Here is an 11,099-nt window from a genome sequence, read left to right on the forward strand (position 1 = left end):
ACTCGACGGCACTTAACAACAACAGAAAATGTTAAATTTGTATATGCTTTGTTGTGCATATTCTCAACAACAAAATAAAAGAGTTTTATTTAGAAAATTTTAAAAAGACTGGAACTGAGGCAGCATAAGGAAAATCACTATGGGAACAGAACTCCTTGATATCATCTTTCATTTCCTCAAATTGGAATAGAAAAGTGGTCATGGCCTACTTTAGAGTGGGGTTAAATCTAGTACCTTTCCCTTCACCCTGAGAATATTATAGACTTATAAAAGGTAGTGAATTATGTGCTACAGGTGAAACAGTAAATAGCCTTGGCTCATTCTTCTTATAAGCCTGGAGTGTTTGTGGAAAAGACAGACCAGAGATCCCTGAGATCATCCAACTTAAGCCCCTTATTTTACAGACTAGAAAACAGAGGTCAAGAACATTTAGTCTTACTTATCTAGTGCTGCTTAACAGAAATACCACAAATGGATTGCTTTAACAAAATTTATTCTCTCACAGTTTAGGAGGCTAGAAGTTCAAATTTAGGGTGCCAACTCCAGTGGAAGGTTTTTTCTTTGTTGGTTCTGGGGAAAGGTCCTTGTCTCCTTTCAACATATGTGAGCCTAGCATCCCTTAGAGATCTACATGTACCTTGGCATCCATATTCCCTTGGATCTAGATACTTCTCAGTGCAGGGACCTTGGGTCCAAAGCATGCGCTCTGCTCCTGGCTCTTCTTTCTTGGTGGTAATGAGGTCCCCTCTCTCTGCTCACTTCTCTCTCCTTTTATCTCTTGTAATATAAAAGATGATATGGGCCATCCCTGGGAAACTCCCATTACATTGTTAGATCAGGGGTATGACCTGAGTAAGCATGTTACATCCCACACTAATCCCCTTACAACTGATTGGTTAATCACATCAGATGACAACATAAGGCATGATTTCATCATTACATAACCACTGAGAATCATGGCTTACCCAAAGTGACATATATTTTTTGGGGGCATAATTTAATTAATGACAGTGATTTATTCATGGTTACAGAGCACTTTGAGACACAAGATGAGAAACAGTGTAACTTTGGGTATTACCAGGGCTCTTTCTAGTGTACTATGTATGATGTTTCCTGTTCTTAGGAGCTCTCAGTCCTAATACAGAGGACAGGCAAGTAAATCCTTTATTATGGCATCTTTGAGGAGTGTTATAATGTGTGTATGTGGGATGTTGTGGTATCTACTTTGATTTCCCTAAAACACTTAGGAATTATAGACCAGATGATTCTGATATCACCTCAATTGTCTATAGAAACATATTAGTATGCTTTGAGAGCTGACGCATCACAGCTATTTAACTTCTCATTTAACTCCAAATCCTTATTATATTTTATATTTTTGGTAGGCAACAGAAAGTGCAACTTGTTACTCATTTACCAATAAAAAGGAGAAGAACATACTTTTCCCTTGATGTCCTAGAAAATTTCCTTAGACTTTAAATGTAGTGCTGACAGGGGATACTATTCCTATGGATATTCAGATATATAGTCTTTATAATCAGGTGGCTGAAAGATAATATGCATAACTTTTATTGAATCTTGATTACCTGGCAATGGTATGATGTCAGTATCAAAGATGCAGTGGCCATGTTGTTTGCTGACTTACAATCCTTGCCTTAGAATTAAATAAAGTAAAACCAAACCCATGAGGATATTTTAAAGAAAACTCTAGGCAATGATAAGGAGTACCTGGGTAGGGCAGATGGTTAAGAGCTTGACTACTAGCTGAAAGGTTGGCAGTTCGAACTCACGCAGAAGTGCCTTGGAAGACAAGCCTGGTCACCTACTTCCAAACGGTCACAGCCACGGAAACCCTATGAAGCAGTCCTACTCTGCATGTACGAGTCGTCATGAATAAACAACAGCATCATGCAATTATAAGAAATGCTAACAATCTTACTCTTAACACACTGATAATGTTGATTGAAGATTCTATAAACCATTCTTAAAGGCAATACTACGGAAAAGGGAAAACTTGGGGGGAAAAAAAAAACTTACAAAAGAGCCTAAGCCAGGCATTCAATATTCACTGTAAATTCACTATAGCAAGAATGTCTCATCTGGAGGTATTTATTTTTCAAACATTCAAGCACAGAGACTTGGTTTAAGGGTCAGATCCATCATTTAACGCCTGAGCGATCTGAAGCAAAGATGTTTGCCCTCTGAACCTCTATTTCTGTTTGAAATGGACAAAAGATTTAAAATTTCCATCAAAAAACACTTAACCAGTCCCTTATTCAGAAAACAATTCACTAAATGCGCATTCACAATGAGAATATTTTCCTTGAGTAATTACAATTAGGATTCAAAGAATCATATTTACAGTTTTATTTTCAAGTTTATCTCATATGCAGTAGAAACTCAAAATTAATCAATTTAGTGCCATGATCCAAATGCTTAAATTTAAGATATGTAAACTGCTTAAACAATATACTGCCGAAGTAGAATCCACAGCAGGGAGCTGTAATTAATACATGCTATTTTAGAATGCATGAAATTATGTATGTGATAGAAGGAGCCTTTATGGTGCAATGGTTGAGTGCTTTGCTGCTAATTGAAAGTTCAGCACTCACCAGGTGCTTTTTGGGACAAAGATATGGCAGTCTGCGTCTATAAAGATTTACAGCCTTGGAAACTGAATGGAGCAGTTCTACGTTGTCTTACAGGATAGCTATGAGTCAGGATTCAACTTGACAGCAATGGCTTTGGTTTGTTGGTGATATATATATATCACCTGACTGCTAACCAGAAGGCTGGGGGTTCAAACTCACCAGCCACTCCTCAGAAGGAAGATTGGGCAATTACTTTCATAGTGATACTGCCTTGGAAACCCAAGGAGGGGTTGCTATGAGTCAGGTCCTACTTGATGGCACATAACAACAACAACAAATGTGTATTTTATATAAATATAAATATAAATATATATATATATTTATATATTTAGGAACTCTGGTGGTATAGTACATAAGGCATTTGACTGCTAACCAAAGTCTGGTGGTTCAAACCCACCAGGCACTCCTTGGAAGGAAGACTGTGGAATCTACTTCTGCAGAGACATACTGCCTCAGAAACCCAAGAAGGGATCACTGTAAGGCGAATCAACTCGATGGCAGTGTTTAGTTTTTGGTTTATATACATATTTTATATATATCATATATACATATATATGTACACACATATATATATGCATACACACACATATATACATATATGTATGTATATATGATATAAATGAAAATATATCAAACATATATAACCACTCCTCACTTACTGACATGGTTAGGTTCTAAAGACCAGGTTGTTATGTGAGAACTGGCATTGTGTGAAAATGGAGGATGACTACATCAGATTGCAAAATGGAGGATGAACACATCATTGCATAACTGTCAAAGTATGTATCATTATATAACTACCAAATTACATCATTATGTAACTGCCAAACCACTGAGAATCACGGCCCAACGAACTTGACACATAACCTTAAGCATCACAGCCAGCATTACTTTTGCCTAGCATCTCGGCATTTGTTATTGCCAGACGTTTGTTATTAATGTGCAAGATAGTCAGATAGTAGATTTTTTACCACTGTTGTAAATGTAAAATGTCACATAAAAAGACAGTCAATAAGGGCACAGGGAGGAGAAGGGAGGAGAATTTTTTATGGTTGGGGATGGTAAAGAAAAAAAGAAAAAAAAAAAGTCAGTAAGTGAGTACTGGGTGTGTTATTAAACAATTATCTTTGTAGTCATCCCAATATAGGATCAAATAGAGAACAAAAGCCAACGTGGAGATAGGTGATTGAATTTTAACCATGCTTTTGTAGAGAGTATATATTGGGGTTATACAATCTCATTATAATGATGACAAAAAGAAATATGTAAAAATTAGAGTAATTAGTTACCTGCTGAGAGGAGTGCTAAAGCTTACTACTACTTAACCACATGGCATTATTCAGACAAACATAACATGAGTTACCATGATCCTCTGCAACATAAATTTGAGTTAGACATAAAAGGCACCTAAAAAGAATTTAAATTTGGATTATATTCTGGAGCTTGTAAAACAAATACTGCTTCAGACTATAACAAAAAGAAAAATATCTCAAAGCACCCTTTCAGCATTGCTTTTCTTCTATTGATCTGTTATGAATTATATAAGTATTTACCAGTAGTGATATAAGCTAATTGTTCCTCAAGTAGTCTCTGATACTGTTTACAGTGAAGAGTTCTAATATGAAAAGGAACACTCCCACTAAAGCCACTTGAAATCTCCACTCACCTCTGCAGGGAGCATCTGCATGGTATTGTATAAAGACCGACAGATTTTCAAAGCTTCATTTCCCAATCTTTCCTTGTTCTCCACTGTACATCTGGTTAACATCACTGTTACTAGTCTCATCCATGGATTACTGCTTAGGCTGGTTCTAATGGAGAAAAATGTAAGGTATTGGTAATGTCAAAGCTATCATGATTGTGATAAGAAATTTAAATAAGAAAGAAATCTTATTTTTTGAGTAAAATGGTTATGGCAAATTACAGTCAGAATCTAGCTGGTGTATTCCTTGAAGGCTATCTTGTAGAAAAGATAACATCTTAAGGAGAAAAAGCAGGTTATCATGGTATCAACAAGTGCCCCAGTAGCTAGTGGAAATTCAGGTGGAAATTCTAAGAGACAAACATTGAAACCAGAGACTGGGGTTCAACTCTGGTTCCTTGATTTACTACTTGGAGAATTCAGGTAAGTGGTGACCTAAACATTCTCAGCCTTGCTGTATGGTTCTGTGGAAGACACCCAACCTTTCTGGTCTTCAATATTCTTACTAGTTAAAAGGAGATTTAATGTTTTCCTTGCAGGGTTGCTTTATCTAATGAATTATGTATATAATTATGAACTATCACTCTCAGTAGTAGGCATATCTGACTACTTATTACATAAATATTATCTCTTGTTGATCATAACATTGTTAGTGTAACAATGGGGCCAGGGCCAGGGCAATACTAAATTTCAAAAAGGGTAGTGTATGTCAGAGGTCAGCTTGGGATACAGCACAGAGAACTCAGAGACAAGCTATAGATCATATTTCCTGCTTCATATTGTTTTCCCATTCTCTGAAACATAAAAGTATAGAAGAATGCCTTTTCTTTCCCTTCTCTGACTGCCACTATCTCATGTTTCATTAAAACATTATGATTTACATTTCAAAAGATATGTTAAATAAATTCATTCCATGGTCTCATGAACAGAATAATGATTTCATTTATAATTTTTTTTTTAATTTACTATTTATTAAGAATCTGTTGTGTCATTAGCATAGCACTGGATTGTAGATAGTGAACAACTAAGGGTGGTCCTTCTCTTGAAAGAATTTCATTCCTTGCTCCACAACTAAGGGTGGTCCTTCTCTTGAAAGAATTTCATTCCTTGCTCCCTAACAAAAATTTCAAGTGCCACAATGATAACAAGACTCACACTACTGAGATTTTGGCAATGATTTTGTTATCTCAGTTCATACTAACAATCTGTGATGGTAAAGAATACTGCTTTACTTCATGGTACAAACAAAGCTTTATGAGAATGTCTAGTTGGCTGGGGAGTCTTCTTATTCTCAAGGACTAGTCCTTTGCTTTCCTCTTTCAAAGTCTGAATTCAGCTTTTCTGGGTTTGCCTGTAATAGGCTGTCTGTCTCATTGTAAGAGGCACTGACCTGCAAGCAGAACATGCACCAGTGGGCAATGTGGCTTTGAAAATGAACTATAAAAAAGTACTTCTCATCAGCTAATAGTGATATACTAGAATGAAAATGAAGAAATCTCTTATAACTACAAATCTATTAGCCTTTCCATGCCTTCTCCTAGCAAGGGACTGAAAATGAAAAACTATACTCTCTTAAGTCTCAAATTTGATACTAGTAAATTAGTAGTCATATCAAACACATTCCTTAGCTTTTAATCTTTTTGTATTTACTGACAACATTCAATCATTTCCACACTATCAGTTTTTTCTCCTTTTTGTTCCTTCTTTCCTCTTGTCTTTTTCATTATCTCTTTCTCTCTCATTATTTTAGAAATGCTGAAGTTGTACATTGGATTGTTTGAAAAGTACTTTTGAGAACATTCTAAAGGATCCCATCATACATCCTCCTATGGTGAGCATCAATTTGAGCCAGAGAGCAGCAGGATACGACAACTTTATTTATCCTCTGAGTACTCATTACCAAAAAAACACATCAAACCCACTCCCATCAAGTTGATTCCAACTCATAGCATACCTATAGAACAGAGCAGAACTAACTCATAGTTTCCAAGCCTGTAAATGTTTAAGGAAGTACACTGCCACATCTTTCTCCCAAGGAATGGCTGGTGGGTTCAAACCACTGACCTTTTGGTTAGCAGTTGAATGCTTTAACCACCATGCCACCAGAGTTCCTTGAGTACTCCTTAGAAGATAAATTAATGATAAGTGGGGTTGAGTAAATCAGTAATTGCTTTGTTCATATTCTAATGATTTATTATTTTTATGAAACATAGGCCAGCAATTTAAAAATATCATTTCACATATGACTACAAAAAAATAAGAAATACTTCTAAGAATTAAGGATTTTTTTTACATGTTTAAGTGAAGCTGATTTGCTTCTTGTGGGTGTATTTTACCGTAAAAAAGTGAGTAGTTTCAAATAATAAAAGTTTCACATTATCATCACCTAGGAAATTCCTTAGGAAGAGATCTCAAGGTACCCCCTACAGATGCTTGGGATCAGAAAGTCCAGTATGGGATTCAGGAGTCTACTTTTAACATGTAGCCCCAGCTCCTGAGGTAGCTACTCCAAGGCAGCTGGAACTAAAGAGGGTCACAAGTAAAACTTAAGGTTTCACGATGTGAGGACCTGTACTGTACAGTTTCAAACAGTAAAAGTAATAATCTATTCTTAAAAATACATCAGCATACTATTGCTGTCAAAAATAATGGAGACCTAAGTGCTCCCCTACACATTTTACACTTGGTTAAAAAATAAAGCTAAACAAAACACTATTCTTGGTTTGCTTCAGAAATTCCTAATTGTCTAGTCCAAGAGTTCAGGTAAAGAGTCTTTTTAGATGTTAAGTGCTAAACTGCTCACAGAATAACTTGTTTTCAGGCAAGCATCCTGTTTAACTTCAGAAGTGTGGAGAAGCAAGCACATTGGCCCAAGGGAGAGCCTGCTTTCTGAGTGTGGGAAAAATAAGATCAGTCCTGGAGCAAGTGGGCATTTGGAATAGAGGCATGGAACTTATAATTTTTTTTTGCAAGAAGCAGCAGCAGTTCATGATAGCCAGCATATGTGTTTGGAGGAAATCTGGCCATTTCTTGCAAAGGACAATGGTAAGTTATGTGGCTGACAGCACAAGGCGCTGTATGAAAACCCCATGTAGCTATGAGTGGCAGCTGTAAGTGCAGCATGACACAGAGGAAACAACATGGGCTATGAAGGTAGCCAGAAATTGGCTAGAATTGTTTCCTTTACTTATCAGCTGTGGGATGCCTGAAGTTATTTAACTTTTGCACCTTAATTCCTTTATCTATAACATTAGGATTACATCACCTCTTGTAGGTTTATCGTAAGAATTACTGATAATATATGTAAATTACACAAGGCATGGTATATTTTCAATAAATGAGAATGATTCATTTACTCCATACAAATTCTCAGGTTAGTATTGTGAGCTGTGTTAAAGGGCCATCCAAATTTTTTTCTGTCAAAAATACTGGAACAACATAGTTTTGTTGATATTATAAATAGGATGTTATTATTAAGCATTGAATGAAACTTTTGAATAAAATATTTTGGGTTCAGGAGCAAGGAGAAATGAAAAGACATCACAGTATTTTAAAAAACAATTTAATTTTCTCTAAAGGCAAATACTGACTACATTATTCTTATTTCATGGCTCTTTTGAAGGTACTGAATTTTTAGAACAAGAGCCCAGAGAGATTTTGAGAAAGCTAATTAGTCTACCTTCATGTTAAAACTTACACATATTCACTCTTCACAGGTGGCCAAGCTTGCAAGAGTAAAACCAAGTGCTGAAAGTCAACTTCATGGTAACTGGATTCTAGTAGCTCCAGAAAGAGAGAGTAGCGGTTCTCTTCATTTTCAATGTCAGTGACGTCCACCTGTAAGTGGAAATGCACATCTGAAACTGGTGGTAAAACCTACTGAATTGGTTTACATAGACTTCAAATTTGATTATTTTGATTAAACACTACTATTTGAGAAATTTTTATGTGCAGAGGGAAGATAAAATCTAAATAAACACAAACAAGAAACTTCAAAAGGTCTCTGCTCTATGTCATTTCAAATTATTTATGTTCAGAACATCAGGCTGAACAACAAAATCACAGGGCAGTTTTAACATTCTTTTACTAAAAAATTTAAACAAGCAGATTTCCAAAGAACTGGGGTTTACTGGCATTCGATGTTTGTTATGTTAAAATACTGAATGGACCAAAAACAGCATCACGATAAATGGAGAAAAGATTGAAGTTGTCAAAGATTTCATATTACTTGGTTCTATAATCAACAGCAATGGAAGCAGCAGTCAAGACATCACACAACATATAGCACTGGGAAAATGTGCTGCAAAAGACTTCTTTCAAGTGCTGAAGAGCAAAGATGTCTATTTGAAAACTAAGGTGGCCTAACCCAAATGATGGTATTTTCAATCTCCTCATATGCATATGAAAGCTGGACAATGTATAAGGGTGACCACACAAGAGTTGATGCCTTTGAACTGTGGTGTTTGTTAACAATACTAAAAATACCATGAAGTGCCAGAAGAACGAACAAATCTGCTCTGGAAGAAGTGTAGCCAGAATAATCCTTGGAAGCAAGAATGGCCAGACTTTGTCTCACCTACTTTGGTCATGTTGTCAGAAGGGACCGTTGCCAGGAGAAGAATATCATGCTTGGTAAAGTGGAAGGTCAGCAACAAAGAGGAAGGCCCTCAATGAGATGGACTGACACAGGGGCTGCAACAATGGGCTCAGGTATAGGAAGGACTGTGAGGCTGGTGCAGGACTGGGCAGTGTTCCGTTCTGCTGTACACAGGGTCGCTATGGGTTGGAGCTGACTCAACAGTGCCTAACAACAACAATTTGAAATTTGAATATTTCACTATAAGCTACATTAGCTGAATGTTTTAAATTTTCGAGTGTATTTTTAATTTTATTTTTTGTATTATGATTACTTTGCCTTCATGTTGTCTAGAAAATTTCTCTAATTTTAAATTAAAGATTTTATCAGTTTTCGGCTATACATCAAAATAAAGTAAAACATCTTTTATTCACATCTACACAACAAATGTGAAAGAAGTTTCTACCAACTATTTTTGTTGTTGTTATGTGCTGTGGAGTTGGACCTAACTCAACCCTCCTTGAGTTTCCAAGGCAGTATCACTATGGAAGTAGATTGCTGAACCTTCCTTCTGATCTACCAAGTATAGAGCATTCATTTTTTTCTCTCACAGAGTAACTGAATGATGTTACTTTCACAATGTGGCAGTCCTCAAACAAATCACATTTTCAATGCCTCTGTGGATGAAAATGAATGTTATTATAAGTTAAAAAGTAGTTTTACATATAAAAGCAAGCCAAACACTGGTTCTTCAGTGTCATAACCTTTCTTTATACAGATTCTCTGTATTTGGGTACACAGGCATTCATAAGACTCAGATGATACCTTGAAAGGATAATGAAAATAGGTGGTTACCTAAATATTTGCTAAATTGCTTACATTAATGCATGTTTCCAAAACATTTAATTTAATAGACACTCTGTCTCTGATCCCAAGGAGTAATTTGAAAAAGTTACACCGTGAATTACACAATATTTGATACGTGCTATGAAAGTATTGGTAATCAACTCTGGGAAGCCATGTTCATGAAATGACCAATCAGATTTTCTAAAACCTGCCTTAGAGCTCCATGAAACAATAATCAAAATGCGTTTTATAGTTTTTGAAATAGTTTCTAATACAGTAAATTACTTGGTCCCCACAATAATTCTGCACAGAGGACAGTACAGGCAGTGTTAACTATACTTTATACATGAGGAAACAGGCTCAGTTGTCCAAGACAACCGGGCCAGTGAGTAGCAGAGCAATAATATAATTAGAATGAATGAAATCAGTGTGTCCTGCACTCAGAGAACTCAAATAAGCAAGAATAAGCTTTATACTATTAAAGTGAATGTTTTTAAGATTTATAGCCCTGGAAACCCAATAGGGGTCACTATTAGTTGGAAGTGACTCAATGGCAGTGAGTTTAGTTTTTCCCCACTACTGAAAATAATGCCTGATAAAAGTAGAGGTACAATAAGTATTTACTGAATTAATGAATGAACTAATGACTGGATATAAAAATGAATTAATGAAGATAATTTGTTGGTTATAAAAGATTTAGCATAGACTGATATTAAAATTTTCACTGGTTTTGTTAATGGAGATAGATGTAAGATTTAAAAAGAAAATGGCACCAAGAGGGAAAATACTAAAAAAGACCCAGAGATAGCAATGTGGACAGAAATGGTCAATATGTCTAAACCAATCATGCCTTGTTACTTCTGCAAAGTCATTTACTCTATATACATTCTCAAGTTAGTATTTTGAGCTGTGTTAAAAGGCAATCCAATTTTTTTTTCTGTCAAAAATACTGGAACAACAATGTTTTGTTGATATTATAGATGTAAGATATTACAGATTTCTTTTGATACTATAGATTTGGTATTATAGATTTCTTTTAAAATCTTACATCTAATTTGGATACTTGAGAAAGGAAGACCTTAGGTATCTTGCATCCTAAGACAGTATCTTCAACCTTATTCAAGTAACACTTGAAAATGTGGTATTATATGATGAACATTTTTCTACATTCTATTTACTGTGGACATGTTGTTGTGTTGTTGCTGTTATGTGCCGTCGAGTCAGACCTGACTCATAGCAACCCCTCCTTGGGTTTCCGAGGCAGTATCACTGCGGAAGTAGATTGCCCCATCTTCCTTCCGAGGAGTGGCTGGTGGGTTTGAAC

At 35.9% G+C, this 11,099-nt stretch overlaps 1 protein-coding gene across 1 annotated transcript in view; it reads right to left on the reverse strand.

The window, feature by feature from the left end:
• The window catches only part of NBAS (NBAS subunit of NRZ tethering complex), a 750,019-nt gene that overhangs the window by 34,535 nt on the left and 704,385 nt on the right, over nucleotides 1–11,099 (reverse strand). The window contains exons 49-50 of the mRNA XM_042781864.1: nucleotides 8,051–8,190; nucleotides 4,318–4,462 (exon numbers count right to left, since the gene is read on the reverse strand). Coding sequence (XP_042637798.1) covers nucleotides 4,318–4,462; nucleotides 8,051–8,190 — 285 coding nt within the window. The remainder of the gene's footprint in view (nucleotides 1–4,317; nucleotides 4,463–8,050; nucleotides 8,191–11,099) is intronic.

Source organism: Orycteropus afer, unplaced genomic scaffold (genome assembly GCF_000298275.1).
Source record: "Orycteropus afer afer isolate SDZICR_OR568_19922 unplaced genomic scaffold, OryAfe1.0 scaffold00187, whole genome shotgun sequence".
In the NCBI taxonomy this organism is placed as follows: Eukaryota; Metazoa; Chordata; class Mammalia; order Tubulidentata; family Orycteropodidae; genus Orycteropus; species Orycteropus afer.